Source organism: Tenrec ecaudatus, chromosome 10 (assembly GCF_050624435.1).
Source record: "Tenrec ecaudatus isolate mTenEca1 chromosome 10, mTenEca1.hap1, whole genome shotgun sequence".
NCBI lineage: Eukaryota > Metazoa > Chordata > Mammalia > Afrosoricida > Tenrecidae > Tenrec > Tenrec ecaudatus.
Genome location: NC_134539.1, coordinates 103,326,028 through 103,343,571, shown reverse-complemented (window position 1 = coordinate 103,343,571; position 17,544 = coordinate 103,326,028). Strand labels below are relative to the sequence as shown.

At 39.5% G+C, this 17,544-nt stretch overlaps 1 protein-coding gene across 1 annotated transcript in view; it reads right to left on the bottom strand.

Moving 5' to 3' along the window:
* The window catches only part of COX10 (cytochrome c oxidase assembly factor heme A:farnesyltransferase COX10), a 158,008-nt gene that overhangs the window by 105,503 nt on the left and 34,961 nt on the right, over positions 1–17,544 (bottom strand). The window contains exon 4 of the mRNA XM_075561085.1: positions 11,247–11,371. Coding sequence (XP_075417200.1) covers positions 11,247–11,371 — 125 coding nt within the window. The remainder of the gene's footprint in view (positions 1–11,246; positions 11,372–17,544) is intronic.

Genomic DNA, 17,544 nt, shown 5'->3' with positions numbered 1-17,544 from the left:
AGGGGGAGACGTAACATATGAAAAAATAATAATAATTTATGAATTATGAAGGGTTCATGAGGTAGGGGGAGTGGGGAGGGAGGGAAGAAAAGAGCAGCTGATATTAAGGGCTCAAGTGGAAAGCAAATGTTGTGAGAATGATGATGGCAATGAATGTACATATGTTCTTGACACAATGGATGTATGTATGGATGGTGATAAAAATTGTACGAGCCCCCAATAAAATGATTTAAAAAATGTTCCTACAAGTCTCAAATGATTTAAAATAAGCCTTTTTGTCATAGTAAGGAAATGTATATTTTAAAATAATTTTATACAACTTATACAACTTATCACAACTCTATCACAATCCATACATACATCAATTATACTATCATAATCCATACATACATCAATTGTGTAAGGCACATTTGTACATTCATTGCCCTCATCATTCTCAAAATCTTTGCTCTCCACTTAAGCCCCTGGCACCAGGTCCTCATTTTTCCCCTTTCCTCCCTGCTCCCCCCTCCCTCATGAACCCTTGATAATTTATAAATTATTATTTTGTCAAGGAAATTTATTTAGAGCATGGATATTTGAAAAAAAAATAGTACAATACAAGGCTGATTTGTCAAATAGTGGAAAAGGAAAAATCTGGTCCAAGTATGCAGAACCTTCTTTATGCCATAGATGCCTTTCAAAAAGACTAGGAAGTATTATTGTTCCTCAATAATAGTTGTAATTTCATAAGTAAACCACATGGGATTACAAAGGAACTCAATTAAAATTGAATAAAATCGCCAAATTTCTTTTAAAATTTGGTTTTTAAAAGAACTTTAAAACATGATTTTCTGGTGAAGAAAGCTGACGGTGCCCTACTATCAAAAGATGTAGCGTCTGGGGTCTTAAAGGCTTGAAGGTAAACAAGCGGCCATCTAGCTCAGAAGCAACAACAGTCCACATGGAAGAATCACACCAGCCTATGCGATCACAAGGTGTCGAAGGGATCAGGCATGAGGCATCATCGGAACCAAAAACCATATCATTGTGAATGAGGGGAGTGCATAGTGGAGAACGAAAGCCCATCTGTAGGCAATTGGACATCCCCTTACAGAATGGTTGCAGGGAGGAGACGAGTCAGTCAGGGTGCAGTATAGCAACGATGAAACATAAAACTTCCCTCTTGTTCCTAAATGTTTCCCCACACCCCTCCATCCCCACTATCATGATCCCAATTCTACCTTACAAATCTGGCTAGACCAGAGGATGCACACTGGTACAGATAGGAACTGGAAATGCAGGGAATCCAGGGTGGATGATCCCTTCTGGGCCAGTGGTGAGAGTGGAGATACCAGGAGGGTGGGGTGGAAAGCGGGAACTGATTACAAGGATCTACATATAACCTCCTCCCTGGGGGACAAACAGAAAAGTGGGTGAAGGGAGACGCCAGACAGGGCAAGATATGACAAAATAATAATTTATAAATTATCAAGGGTTCATGAGGAGTGGGGAAGCGGGGAGAGAGGGGAAGAAATGAGGTTCTGATGCCAGGGGCTTAAGTGGAGAGCAAACGTTGTGAGAATGATGAGGGCAACGAATGTACAAATGTTTTACACAACTGATGTCTGTATGGATTGTGATGAGTTGTATGAGCCCCTAATAAAATGATTAAAAACAAACAAAAAAACCATGATTTTCAACTTTAAATGAGGTAATCAATAAAAAGAGTCAAAACAAATGCTTTGGAAAGTAAGTATTTTGTAGGGAAACTTACTCTCTGATATTAAGCATGTAACAGAGACATACTACATAAAAGAGAATCGGTCTGGAAAAAGAATACATAGATTAGTGAAGCAGAAATATGGATACAAAAAGCAATAGAGTAACGTCAAAATAATTCCAGGATAACAAGCTAACAGTCTAAAATAAAATGAAGTCTAATCCACAATACATAATATAATAGTTTTAATTCACATATGAGAATACAAAGTCTTTCTAATTATCTTTCCCTGGGGGGTGGAACCTTAAAATATGACAATATGGTATATTAAAAATTCCAAGGCCTCCATAAACATAAATAAAAGTTAAAATATATGTTAGGCTGAGAAATGCATGAAACGACGCGATGGCAGAAAGTTTGGTTTGGGAAATGTAGTTCAACATATAACAAAGACCTAATGTCCTTGGGTGGTGGGAGTGTTAACGTGCTCGCCTGCCAGCCCAAAGGGTAGTTGGTTAGTCCCCACCAGACGTGCCTCAGAAGAAAGGCCTGGAAATTGATTTCAGAAAAATTGACCATTGAAACACTACATAGCACGGTCAGAGTCAGAATAGACTTGATAGTAACTAGAAGAAAATCATCTTTAATATACAAAACAGTTCTTGCATTATTTAGATTTAAATTATCTTAGTATAATAGGCAAAATAGTAAAACTTATCTATCTATCTATCTATCTATCTATCTATCTATCTATCTATCTATCTATCTACGTATGACGGTAGCATCAAAAAGTTTATGGCCACATTATATTCTCTCTTAACTCCATTTTCCACAAACTTTTTGAAAAGTCTTCTCAAAGGTGTGTGTGTATGTGTACATATCAGCATAATTTTCTGATGAAGTAAATGTGGGGTTTAAGAGAAAACTGGGGCTCATGAATGACTCCAAAGTTTTGGTATGAATGACTGAAGACTGGACTGATAGCAATTGTGATCGTGCAGACTATCGATAGTCAGATGTGTAGTTTTAAGACAGGGTAGATTGAGCTGCTTAGGAGGGAGAAGGCTATCTGAAGAGTTGAGGTTTCTCAATTTCCTACATTATTTTTCTATCGGTAATGAAATTTCTGATGAGGAAATGTACCAGTGAAATACACTTTCATTAATAGCTATTTGTTCTAAGCACAGAGAACACATACTTTATAATGTTCCCTCCAAATCATTTTGGGATGCCAGTTAATGAGTTTTAAAAAAATCCTTCATATGACAAAGAAGGTGAAATTAATATACAATTTAATTTAATATCATAGGGAAAATTCATTGTTATAAAATTTTTTATATTGTCATTAGCTTTAGCTTTGATTTTATCTGCTCCTTTAGTACATATCCAATTTTAATTGAACTTGTTTTATTACATTATCAATGCTAATCCTTTTAAAGATGACTAATAAATTTCCAAGAAAATTTATACAAACAGAATCATCTCCCGTGTAGAAGGTAAGTTCACTTTTAAAGGACATCTGTGATGAGTTACAATAACAAAGGAACAATGGAACACTATATACTTAAGTTCCTTTGAACTGTGGAATTAATGTTCTCATTTTCTCATGCATTTATTCAATCAGTATTCAAGAAATACCTACTAGTCCTATTTGGCAGGCATGATGGGTTAGGATAAATAAAACATGTCCTTGTAGACAAAGAAATGCTCACAGGCTGATGGAAAATTCTGTTATATAAATAAAACAATTAAAGTAAAAATTAATATATGATCTAATGGAAGGTATATAATGAATTATGAGATCTCAGGGGAGAACGTGTCAAAATTCAGAAAAGGTTAAATTAAGCCCTGTATGGAGAGCAAACTCTAAACAAACATTGATTAGAGTGACCTTTGTGTACAGGTTAATAATTATGTAGAGGGGAAACATTATTGCGGTACCAGAGTAATCTCTCATGATCATAATTTAACAATAGCCATTTTAGATGTTTCCTATTGTAAGAACTAGCTGGCATACAACTAGTCCTTTTGTCAAATCACACAACTCTATTCAGCAAACACCTAAGGGCTCTTACAGGAGGTTAGAGCGCCCATGTCACCCCGGAAGCTCGAGATCCTCTGTAGTAAAACATCAATGGCATATCCATAAAAATGCCTTTGATCAACAGATTATTAAAAATGAATGCCGAATTCTTTACCATCACACTAACGTATATGGACACTGAGAAAGCAATTTTATGCTCCATGACTATTTAGACTTCGGCTTCAGGGAAATGACGGTGGCAGTAAGAAGGAAATAAGGACGGCATTCTTGAACTGATGGGCTTCTCCTCTTGCAAAGGAATCGCGCAGTGGATTGGCTGAGTGTATCTCATTCAAGTGAGGTTTTAAAAATTGAGGTCAGCTTTTTTCAAGACGGTTTGGGAGTTACTTGTATGACCATCTTAAACTGTGTATGTGGACATTTGTAGAAGGGAAATACATGATAATGGTACAGAAGATGATCAAGAAATAAGACTAACTAGTTAAACACTTAAGCCAAGAAACACCCTAATAAGGCATGGCACAAAATGTAAATTAACTACAGGTTCAAGTGCTTTATTGACAGCTGTTTGACAACTGCAAAGTGGAAAGCTGACCTCAGACAACTGTGTGCAACGACAGACGACTCAGCCCAAGAATTTCACAGGGACTGACACAGCAGACGTTGTAGGAACTGCCCACGATGGAATAGATAAATGCAGGCTGGAATTTTTATTGTCTTTGAAGGTGCTGATGTTCAACGGACTTAAATTTCACAAAGAGCTGTGTGTTACTCATCATAATCGATGGCATTTTCTGAAACATAATGCCATCGGTCGAGAAATAATTGTTAGCACATTTGCAATTTGCAGGTGTTTCTTGAAGCAATTTTTCACCAACCCTTCTTGACATTACCTTTTGAGTGCTAAAGCAGCAGCATCTAGTTTTCGGAAATTCAGAAATAATGAGCTCGCCTATGGTAAAGTTCGAGAAGACACACATGTCCGAGAAGGCTAGCTGCCTAATCTGCAAGCTCTGATTAAGTCGCCACAGCTTGATCCCATCCAAGCTCCTGGGAGATGCTGTGCTTCAGCATGAAAATAGAGAGAGACTGCTATGAAAGGGACCACACTAGAGGGTCCTGGGTAGAAAGAGAGAAAAAGGTGGAAGAAAACACACGATTGTGAAAGGGACCGGACTTCCTAGTCTGAGCAAGAATGGGGCAATCCCTAAGACTATAGCCCTTTGGGTTTCTAACCCAATGCACCCCAAAGGTTCAATTTTCAATCAACCAATATGTTTACAAAGTAAACAATAACCCTTATGAGGTGCGCATACTCCCAAATGATTGACCACTTGGTATCAAATGCACAGCATTTACCAAGGTCAAGGGTCAGCAGAGTTAGGCAAAAAGGAGGAATGGCAGCAGAAGACACAGGGAGGAAGTGGGATAGACGGAGCTACCCTGTGAGACCGTAAGGAACAGGGCAAAGCAGAGCCTGCAACAATAAGCGTTGGGTGTGAAACCAGTAATCTGCTCTGGATTATTCAACCAATTCACACTAAGAACGTTTAAAAAGAAAAAAGGAAAAGCGAGATGAAACTATATTCCACTATCTACCTGCGAAAGCTTTTTGTTTTCCTCCTCCTTTTTCTATGCAACAGCATAAGAAGCGTATGTTCTTTAAGCACGTGCCAAGTCTGGGGCAAGGAAGGAAGGCATCAGCCGATTTCAGCCCACTGGACAGGCTTTGTTTGGCCAACATAGTTTACAAAACTGTGTAATTGAAACCTTTCCCATGAAAATCCAAATTTCTAGCTTGAACTGAAACACTGGGGGTTCTAGCAACAGTGCACTCACGGTCCCCAAGGCCAGTAACAGCAGCTGCCTCCTTGACCAGGGCACTCAGGGCATGTCATCAAAATCATCACGTGACCCCAAAATGAAGCGTGCTTCTAAAACGAATAATTCACTGTACCTGAGGTAAGTACTGTATGCTGGGATTAACTTGACAAACTAAAACAAAGTCATTTCTAAGGCTTGTAAATCATTTCTCCAACAAGGCTCTTTCCTACAAACACTGTTGTAATCCCGGAAGGAAAGTCGCTTGGTGGAGGTCCACAGAGAAATCTGGAGCCAGGAAATTCCCTCCTTACCCCAGGCAGCCATGTAGAAAGACCAAGGTGAGAAATGAAGGTCCAGGCAGACTCCAGTGTAACCTTCTATTTTGTACACATCTACCCTTGGCTCTTTTCCTCATGTAAGGCGAGGATCCACTGCTGCATGCTTTAAATATCTTACCACACATCACAGTGCTAAGTTAGTACCCTCGAGAATTTCTGGTTGATGTTTCTTCCCTCTGCCAGGCAATAGGCACCATTCACTACTTAGTTGTTTACAAGAGCGTACTATCTTACAATTTTACGTTTCATATTGGCTATGCTAATTTTTATAGGACACCTCTTGACCTCCTTTTCTCATTCAAGCACTTTTATAAATTGTAATAATAATTAAGGGCCCCTGTATGGCTCAATCTGTTTGTGCATGACTACTAACTTAAAGGTTGGCAGTTCAGACTCACCTACCAGCACTGCAGAAGTCGCAGATCTGCTCCAATACAGATGACAGCCAAGACCACCCTATGGAGCAGTTCTAGGATGCAACGCGTGGAGCTCGGAGCCAGAGTCAATTCAACAACATGCGGCGGGTTCCTCTCTCTTTTAAAAGAATGATTAGCCTGAATTGTATGGTTACTATGTAGGAAGTCGCCGTGCAAGCACCTAACACAGTACAGTTAGTCCGCTACTTATAACGAGATTCCATTGTAAATTAGGTCTTACATAAGTCCAATACCTTATCCTTCCCCTATCTCCATCACTATTGTTTTCTTTATCCCTCTATCGCAAGAGTAAAAGAAAGTAATTAATTGCATGATGGTCAGTGGTTTGAAGCCACTCAGGGTAACCTCAGAAGGCAGGTCTCACCATCTGCTTCAGAAAGCACACAGTCCTTACTTAAGAACCCCACGGAGCACAGCGCTACGCTGAAACACGGGGGGAGGGGGGGGTGCTACGAGTCAGAGTGGACACCCGGGTGCTGGAATGGCTGTACAACATCTATGGGGTACGTTTGAATGCTTTAGAGGCATGCCGCCCGTGATGGCCTGGACTCGGCTGACAACTTCAGCAGATCCCACACAGCACTGCGCCCAGCCTGCACCTGATGTTTCCAGGTGCACCGCGAGGTGTGCAATTCCCTACCAAACTCCCTGCGTAGAAATTTTTAATAGCTCTGTAAAATTTTACCCAGGCAGTTCCCTCTGCTCGGAAGCTCCCCTCCCATGCCTCATCCACCTCAGTAAACACCCACCTAATGTTTCCATAAAGTTTTCCTAATCTCCACAGGTAGAAATGACTACTCTCTAAGTCTTCCTGCACACCATCAGGGCAACACCCCTATCTTACCTCAGTAGTACTGACTTACTGGTTTCATTTAGTTACACATCTGCCTTTAACCATGAACTGCTTCAGAGTAGGAATCAACCTTTTTAAATGTCTCTAGCATAAGTAATCATTATGGAAGGATCTCTTTAGAAAATAGGGAGGAGCCCTGGTGGTGTCGTGGTTACGCATTCAGCTGCTATTCCCAAGGTCAGCAGTTCGAAAACACCAGCCACGTCAAGAGAGGAAGATGAGGCTTTCTACTCCTATAAAGAATTACCGGCTCAGAAACAGGGGACGGTTCTACTCTGTCTTGTAGGGGTTCTTTCTTTCATCAATCAGCATGATGGCAGTGAGTCTGGCTTTGAATTTTAGAGAATAGCCCTCAAGGAAACAGAAGCACAGGGTAGTAGCAGTTTCTACTACTTAGTGACGTTCTCTCTTCTAGTCTTAGCCAAATCAGAATCCTTTTGTGGTTTCCAGGTGAGTTCCAAGGATTTCAACAGCACCCCCTCCTGTCATCCACCCACCCCACCGCACGGCCCTGCAATAATTTTAACTTGAACTAAGCAGAATCAACAACATTCTATGCAAGTAAAAACTAGTTCAGACACATTGTGCTGCCCCTGAAAGACAATAAAACAAAACCGTAAAGCCTGATGCTCCCTATGTACAAACTAGAAAGGGTCATTTTATATATTACTTGGCTTATGTAAACCAGCCATATTTAGGGTGGCAAAATATCTGTTGAAAAACATAGTTTTCTTTTTTGGGAAAACATATTGAGATTGTGAAAGAGCGTGGGGGCTGTCCACATTTCTATTTTCAAGGTGGATAGCATGCTTATTTGAAATAAGTTATTTTGCCATTTGACCAGTCATTTTATTCAAGAGTAAGCAAAATCATGGAGGGATTCTAACTAAGCACAGTAAATGGCGTCCTCTGTTAATATTCAACCTCACAAATCACCGAGTCTTTTTAGAAGAACTTGTAATCCAGTCTTAAAACATATTTATATTCTTAAGGTGAGATGTGCTTTTTAATTCCAAGTATTCAAATCAGGACATTACAGCAGTAGTATCAGAAGAGGGGTCTGTATTCAGTCATCTTCAACTAGCTGTTTAAGAAAATTATATACAGAACAGTTGTTTCTTATTCACTTAATGGTAGTGATATATATACAATGGGATCGTCTAGATTATGAACTATGATTTTGCTAAAAGCGATAGCAGAACAATCTTAATTCTACTCAAATATTAATGAAAGTATTCAGATATTTTACTAAATTTCTGTTTCAGTGATTTTTTTTTCTTATAAGCTAGCAGATAAATATCTTCTTATAGTAAAGAAAACTCAGGATAAAAGCCAAAACTATATATTATTTTATATGTTAAGGTTACACAGCATATTCTAAATTACAAGTATACATAAATCTTATTAACGACCAAATTTTCTCTTTTGTTTCATCCTATCTCTACATTCCATCATTCAAATCCTTTTAAATTTCTTTGTTCTTCCTGTGATCGTTGCTTCTGGGAGAAATCTGGCAGAGGATCTGAAGGAAATGCCAGAGTGAAATTTTTCTTAAGATTAATTACACAGGTAAGTAATTTCCCCTTCTGACAAAAAAAAAAAAAATCTAAAACTTCTTAGAAAATCAGTGTGCCAGGACTGGGTGGTCGCGAAAATGTTTTAGCATTTACTTAATCACTCACACAAATTTTAAAGGTGTGATATCTTGCTCAAAGCACTTTGGAGTCCCAATCTGTAGTCAGAAATAAGAAGAGACAAAGGAATTTGCAAGAGTTGGACCAGGTTAAGGAAGCACAGGTATAATAAATAACAGCTGTTTCACTATCCATCTCCCTGCCCTCCTCCTAGCACACACCCCCCAATTCCTCTTTCTTTTGGTGCCTGGAAGCTCAGTTGGAAGTCAGAATTGTCAAATACCTTATATATTGAGGTATAAATATATGTCAAGGCATCAAGAATTTTTACATATTAAACCTGAAAAGCAGCTTGTCACTAAAACAAAGATAGTTCATATGTGACGAGGACACGATATTGTTTCCTCCAGTCCACCACACAGTCAGTTTCCATCTCAGGGTCATCAGTCATCAGTCAAGCAGGATTTAATCTAGCCCAGAAAACAAGAAGGGGAATCTGCGGTTTGGGGCAGAGAAGCAACAGCTAATGGGATTCAGAACAAAATACCAAGAAAGACAAAACATAATTTAAGATTAAAAGGCTACAAAGAAGAAAGAAAAGCTCAGGAAGAAACTCACCCTCTGGTAGACGAAAGTCCCAAGCCAACAACTATCTAGCTACCTTTGCTTTATTCATACAGGTGACCCAGAGGGTACAACTCAAAAAAACCCTATCAGCGTGCTACTGTTGTTGTAGGATGGCGTTTAGTAGATGCCAACACGGCAGCCCTATGCACTAGAGAACAAAACGCTGCCAGTTCTGGACCAGGCTCACAATGGTTACGTTTGAGCTCGCTGCAGCGGCCACTGTGTTCAATTCAGCTTGTTGAGGTGTCTTTTTCTCCGACTCTTCCACAGATGCTATCCTTCTCTAGGGCCTGGTCCCTCCTGATGGCACGTCCCAAGTACTGGAGAAAAAGAGCACCGCCTTGACTGCTAAAGGGCATTCTAGCTATACTTCTTCCAGCACGGGTTTGTTTCTTCTTTGGGAAGTCTGCGTTGGATTTCATATTTGTTACCAATACCTGAATCAGAATCAGCTCGAGGGCAATGGGCTTTTTTTTTGAAATTGGCTACTTCTTTCTCCTAAACCTCCACATGTTACTTTTAAAACTGTCCTTTGAGTCTATGTAATTTAGACAGAAGATAGCAGTCAGTATCACAAGGATCAATGCAGCTCTTCATTTTAAAGAAGGAATCTGAAAACTACAATGTGCTCTGGATTTAATTTAATAAAGGTAGTCATTATAAATCTATAGCTTAATAAAGGCAGTCATTAAAAAACCAACAAACTGAAAAAGGATCTAAAACAATCAAGAAAACCCATTTTTCTTACATTACTTTGTATTTAAATTCTCTTAGGCAAGAAGTAAAGGTGTGGGTAGCAAAAGAGGAGCAAATTTAGAATAAATGGCATTTTGGTTTAAAGGACCATACTTTTGGCAAATTGGTAGCTCTATTTGGACTGCCCTATATAAGATTATGCTGACATTTGAAAATAAGTGCTTTATATAAACAGACGGATCCTTCTACCAATTATTGATAATATATAGTAGAAATATGTTAACTTTAGGTATTATCAAATTTAAGCCATCAAATTATCAAAGTTCATATGTTTTGCAGGCTGTCAACGATATACCCTCACTCAGCTGTTTTCCTGCTGGTAATGTGAATTCCTGTTTTAAAACTGAGCCAACTCCTCTTGGGTGTTCTGATGATGAAAACAACTTTCCTTAAGTTTTAGCCAAAATTTTTTTCACTGCACTGTCTCATGAAAAAGCCACAAGGCAGACACCAGCAAGGAGAAGATTTTTTTAAGGGAACTATTTTGATGTTCCAAATCATAGAGAAAAAGGCATATTAAAATAATATGCTAATGAATTTTTAAAACAAATTCTGATTTCATATACCAAGTTAACGGATTACTGAATAACTTTTTACAAGTACATCCTTACTGAAAAGTACATGCCAGTAAACATTATAGTGATTTTCAAACAAAATAAGTGAAGTCCAGAAAAGGCCCAGACATTCATATGACAAGCAAAGGGAAAGGCATCTAAAATGGACCGAGAGAGTTATCGCTAAGAGGAGAACATTAGGGCAGTTCTAAATTCCTTAGCTGAAGAAGTCCTGGTTATGAGGAGCCGATACTACATTGCTTTTTTAATGTGAACATATTTGAAAACCACTGACCTCAAAAAAAAAAAAAAAAGACAAATTAGCTAAGTGACTCAGACTTCTTTGGACCAAGTTTACAGTGTTAACCCATCAATATATATTATTCCTTACGGTCTTTTGGAATGTACAATAAAGTACTGCAATCCAGGGGGAAAAAGTGACAGTATCATCACCGAGCTGAAGAGGGACAAACTGACCTGGTTGATGCAGTTGGCAGCGCAGGATGCAAGGCCTGTTCCAACAAAAGTGAGCAGGAAGCAGGGCAGGTCGAAAGGTCCCGGAGCCAAGGCAAATCCAGCTGAAGTGGTGCTGACTACGAGAGCTGCAACACAGAACAGCGCCGCCGCATGGTTACCAACATACGTTCTGGGGCGATAGCCAAAAGACAAACAGCAGATTGTTCTCCACACAAACTAGCTGCTAACATTAATAACACAAGCTACAGCCTAATCATCTGAACTATGGTTTTAAACTTTTTATGTGTTCATTTCAGAAAATGTTCATTTTCTCCTTACCTCCAGTATACTTAAGAGCAATTGAAAAAGGTGGCTATTTTGGACTCAATCATTCACTTATTCAGCAAACATTTTAGTGAGTACCTAATCTGTGGTCAGTACTGTGCTGAAGGTAACACTTAATTGTGCTCATGTGGAACTTCTTCATGGCTCTTGAGAGGCAACTGAAGAGGCTAGACGAGTAATCACTCTGAACGATGGTAGTCAAAGTGGGAACTAAATAGATATACAGGATATATTGATTGGAAAATGGTTAGGTCTTGGTAACTGTGAGAGGCAGGAAGACAATCGAATCAAGACATATTGAGAGGTATTTGTTGCATCTGGGCGGCATGTTAACCTGCAGAAATATGAAACCCCGAGGAAGAATGATGGAGCATAAAAGAACATTTTACCCTGCAATAGGGAAAAAAGCACACCTTTTATAATAGGCCTTTCAGTCAGACTTGCACACCCTTAGTGGCCATCGAGTTAAACATTTTCAGAGCAAGCTACAAAGCTCCTTTTTCTGACACTCAAATCGCACCCTTCTTGGAGGGCACTGTTCAGAGCGCAGGCCATCAAGCAGGAAACCGTGTGGAAAGGAGAGGCATCCCGCTTTGCACAGCTCCCCCGCTCTCCCAGTGTGTCAGTGACCAGCCAGGCCTGGAACACACTATCCTTACCACCCAGCCGACTGCTCAGTTCTCCCAGGAGAATTCTACCATCCAAGGAGCATGGTTAATGGTGTCGGTGGGCGGATTTGAAGGGTAGGAAACTATAGGCTTTTTCTTCTCAAAATGAAACTATGTAGATTGCTTCTCTCCACAGAGCAAATCGGGCCCAACAATCACTGTCAAGGCCTTGAACTTAAACCAAAAGTAGGCCACACATAAACAGTGGCAGTTAGAAGAATACACAGAATTCATGAGAACTTAAAAAATATATAGTTGACTAAAATTGAATATCCAGACCAACATTCAGTATTATACTTTATAGTGGACAAGACTGTCATAATTTCTGAACTCTCAAAATTAACATGCTCTTTAAAAAAAGAATCGCATCAACAGGGTACATGTAGTTATATGAAAGCCAAATATCAAATGAATTCAGAAGAGGAATTATTTTGCTTTTCTTAGAATTCACTCCAGAACGTCAAGAGATGAGCCATCCAGAAAGCACTGTAGCTTTGACGGATGGGTCTGGTTGAGAAGACACAGGCAGTGGCTTGCAAAAAACTGACAAAGGAAAAAGGACATTATGTTAGCAAGGCAACAGGAATGAATGCATCTGAGAAACAGATATTTTACCGCATTAAAAAAGTCATAGCTTGTGAATGGTCATGTATATAAACTATTATTAGTCACTGATATAAAGGAGAAAACAGTTTTTTACAACACCGTTCTAAAACAATACTAATAAGAAGCTAACAAAGAATGTATTTATGCTCACTTCATCAAAGCAATTAATTTAAAGTAAGAGAAAGGCAGGAGGATTGATAAATTGTACAAGTAAAATTGACCAAAGCAATATTCTCATACAACACTGCCACGGCTGTAATTAAACTTTTCATTGATTTCCTGGGATTCATTACATGGAATCATTTTGCAACACCCGAATCTCATTAAAAGTGAATGTAATATATTCTTTCATTAATAACACTTGAAATTATATTTTATTTGGTAATCTCATATTCTGTCCGTTCACAAATAAACATAAAATCAATGCTGCCAACGAAGCACGCCTCATCCAATATGGGGCCCGAAGTGTTGCGGTGCAGGACCCCTGATGACTCTGGGGACTCAAGAAAGAGTAATTCCCACCTCACTCTATGATGAAACCTGGGCCACCCCCTCCTCCTGGGTGCTGCAGACAGCCAGCCAGAAACTCCCGAGCTCTGGTCGGAATCGAGTGAGTGTCATTTTGGAGTTTGTCTCCACGTCAAGAAATTGAGTAGTGGTCTGCACTAAGACAATCCCAACTGTGTGGTCCCAGCTCACACCAATGCACCCCTAAGATCTGACATAAGACTGATCAGGGCCACCTTTTTTTCTATGTCCCATCACTCACAGGATTCACCAAGTACAGTCGCGGGTCTGCCTGCCTTCTGCAGCGAGTTCTTATATTCTCATGTTAGTGACATCTTTATTATGAAGCAGCCACAAATATAATAACTCTGAAAATATACTGCCAACCTATCATCCCAAAACATGTTGGTATGAATTTCCCACAAAGATATTCTCCTATATAAACATAAGGTAACCATCAAATCTGAAAATAACGTCAGCGTATTACTGTCATCTAATTGACAGACTTCATTCAAGTTTACCCATCCAGAAGTGTGAGTCTAATAATGTCCCTTTTAGTTAAAGGGTTTAGTTTGGAATCACATTTAGAGGTCTCATTTCTGTCGTCCCTTCAGTCTGGAACTGTTTCCGCAGTCTTACCTCTCACTGCTTAGAGGTTTTTGAGTACAGGCCACCTGCTTTGAAAAGTGTCATTCATCGGTGGCACGGACGGTACAGAAGCAATATATGCTCTCCTCACTACATCATACCAGGTGGCACATAACTTCAATTTGACCCACTCCTGTTGGTGATTCTGATGACCTGATTAAACACTGTCCCACTGTAAAGTGGCTTTTTCCTTTTGTTAATAATAAATTCGTTGGAAGTAAGTACTTTAAAGTCAAGTAGCTATTACGTTCCCCATCAAAGCTTTAAATTATTTCTATCTGTACAACTTCCAGGTTACCTTTTCCCCAATGAATTAGACTACATTATTGCTTAACTTTAAAGAGCCCTGATGGTACAGTGAGATAAGCATTGAACTTCTAACTGCAAAATCACTAGTTCAAACCTACCAGCTACTCCATGGGAGAAAGCTGAGGCTGTCTGTTCCCATGAAGATTTAGTCTCAGAAACTCCATGGAGTTCTACTCGTTTCTATAGAGTTGGATTGGCTTGCTGGCAGAGGGTTTGTGTGTGTGTGTTATTGTTTACTTTGATGCTCAATTATTACTGAAAATCTGGAGTGTGAGTACTACATGGTTGAATTCTGAGCTAAAAGCAACATGGTGGCAGTGCCTGTAGTTTGTAATAAGAGGTTCAGCAGGCTCTTCAAGGCTCACTGATTGCTGATAAAATGCATTTCCTTATGGCTCTCGGGCTGAGGTCTCCATTTCTACGTAGCTGGTGGCAGAGGGGTCCTCACGAGCACTCCACCGCAGGTTGTTGCGTTCTTCCAGCCAGTAGCCTCCTCCTCCTCCTCATACACATTCTGCTATTTCAGTCAACGGACTTACATCTGCAAAGTCTCTTTACAACAGCACCTACACTAGCTTTCAATAATAGTGGAAAGGTGAGGGCTCACCAGGGCCTGAGAATATTGGAATCTTAGAATTCTATCTACCAAATAGTACATCTCTTCGTAATTTCCTTTATATTTCTGGTAACCTATAGAATAAAGTCTAAATCTGACCTGGGCCCGATTTGAATGTCCCTTGTAATGTGGTTTCAAACTTTATATCCAAGATATTCCTCAACAGTTGGATTTCTTCAGCAATACCAGCTGTACATTTACAGATGTGTTAAGCTGGATAGTTAGCAATATTAATCTGAATAAGTGGTGTTAATTGAACTGGCAATAACACCACCTGGGAACAGAATGGAGACTGAAAATGATGATGATAAAATAAAATGAACATTTGTGAAGCACTTTACAATTTAAAAGAGCTTTATATTTATTTAATAATATCAAAAAATGCTGTGTTTTAAGGTAGAGTGGGTATACCTCAGGTACTGAAAAAATGATAATTTAAATTTACATTTAATTAAAAAATTCCTTCTTTGACAATACACATTTTGTATCTTCTAATCAATTTAATACAGTAAAATTAAAGTACATGAATTTTATTACAAATAGCTATGGGTTCCTATATTATATGCTTAAATGTAATAGTGTAAACATTACAAAAATACATGTGATATACAGAACAATTTCCATTCCGTTGAGTCAATTGGGATACACAGTGACCCTTGTATATTATACAGAACTATTCTGAAGAGGCTTTAGTAGCTGTAATCTTACAAACGTGGACTGCCAGGCCATTCTTCTTTGGTACTGCTGTGCAGATTCAAACCAAGCTTTCAGTAAGTAGCTGAGAATGCAGTGTTTGCACCACTGTGGTGAAGTAAAATTACTTACTTATGGCTCCATTTCTCTATACCTTCCACCAATGCTCAGACAGGGCCATGAAAATAAGGTATAGATGACACTGCTTCAAAACTGCTCAGTTCTGCCATTCCTCTGAGTACAAGACAGCTACCTCACAAGCAAGAACAGAGACCCGTGGTTGCCAAGAAAGAGGAGCCACCAGTGGAACACAAGTGAGATCCTTGTCTGAAGGAGGGGAGGCAGCAGAGAAGCCAACCTGCTGAGATCATGAGGCACCGAAGCCCAGGGAGACACATGGCTGCTAGCTGAGAAGGGGCCCTGCCATAGACAAAAGATTGCATTCGTAATGTTTTTAATGCTGATTTGTGGTCACCTGTTAATTTCACTAATAACCTCATAATAGTGAGTACTACCTATGAGTTCTGTGTAGTTATCAGAACCGACTATTGAACCTGGCTGAGAAGTAGAGTGCCGTGGGAGGGATGGCTGCGGTCAAATTAGGGACAATGAAGGAGCGGGGAGCGGATATCTGACTTCTGCTTTGGGGCACTCAGCCATGGCTAGTGTGGAGTTGATAGCCAGAAGAGGTTGGATAGGACCCAGGCCACTTCTCCAAGCACCCAGGGACAGCTAGCTAGCTATACATGCAAACCTTATTTTTCTTAATAGAACGCATGATTAACTATAGAGATAAATAGCAACGCAAGCAACGTAAGATATTAACATCTGATTTTGTGTATAGAGAACTACATACTTGTAAACTAGGGGTGTTAGAGAACTCAATCCAAGGTTTAGTCAAGAGTCGTTGTTTGTATGTATGTAGCTTTCTGCTTTACAGAATATCCTTTAATATGTCATCCAAACCTGCAACTCCATGAAGAAGACAGAGAGATATACACAATGACCTAGCCAAACAATCAGAATCCCAAACCAGGCATACCACACTTCAGAAACACTGCCTCTCTACCCTACGATCCATGATGCTGTCTCTCATTCCACAGGTCTTAAAGGGGATTGAAACAAGTTACATAGATAAGAACCCCATAGTTGTGGTGGGAGGGAAAGAATCCCACGGTCCGTGCTGTTACTTTCACAGGAGAGGGAGATTTATTTGTCCAGGTTTTACAGGAACCACAGGACAGCTTGGCTAGCCTCTCCAAGGGAGCCATAACTGCCTGGGCTTTGTGGGAGTCCTTGGGAAACTCTAGGCAGCCTCTCAAGTTCTAGTGTCACAGTCTACTTTGCAGAACAGCAACGAGCCCCTTGAAAGGTTTTGCTTTTTCCAATATGCCAGAGGTTTCCTCAGAGAAGTATCTTCATCAAGGGTGATTTGAAAAAGGAAAAAAAAGGCCCAAGACTTTGAGAATCATTGGTCTCTGAGTACAAGCAACAATGGATATATTCGCTTTCTAAAATCATCACTTACCAGTAAGTATAAAGATTTTTTTTAAATGGCCATCTAAATTTCGATTTCTTCATATCTCTATCTCTTACTTTCCTGCTATGTTGTAGCACTGTCCCCCAAATAATTAAGTAGAAAACAAAACGCCCAATAAATCAATTGGATAATTATCAATACTAATAAAAGATCCTATGAAATGATTAAAACTACTGACTAAATGAGATTTTGAGATTCTGTATAGATTTTCAATGATCAGGGTGATCTATTATATCTCATTAGCCTTGACAGCAGATACCATGCAGTACTGTAACCCAAAGGCTCACCCTGCGATGCACTCGCTTTAAAGCTCCTTAATGGAGAAAGCAGACAGAGTAGGCAGCTAATAAAGTATGATGCTTTTTTTATGCATGTGTCCAAGCCACG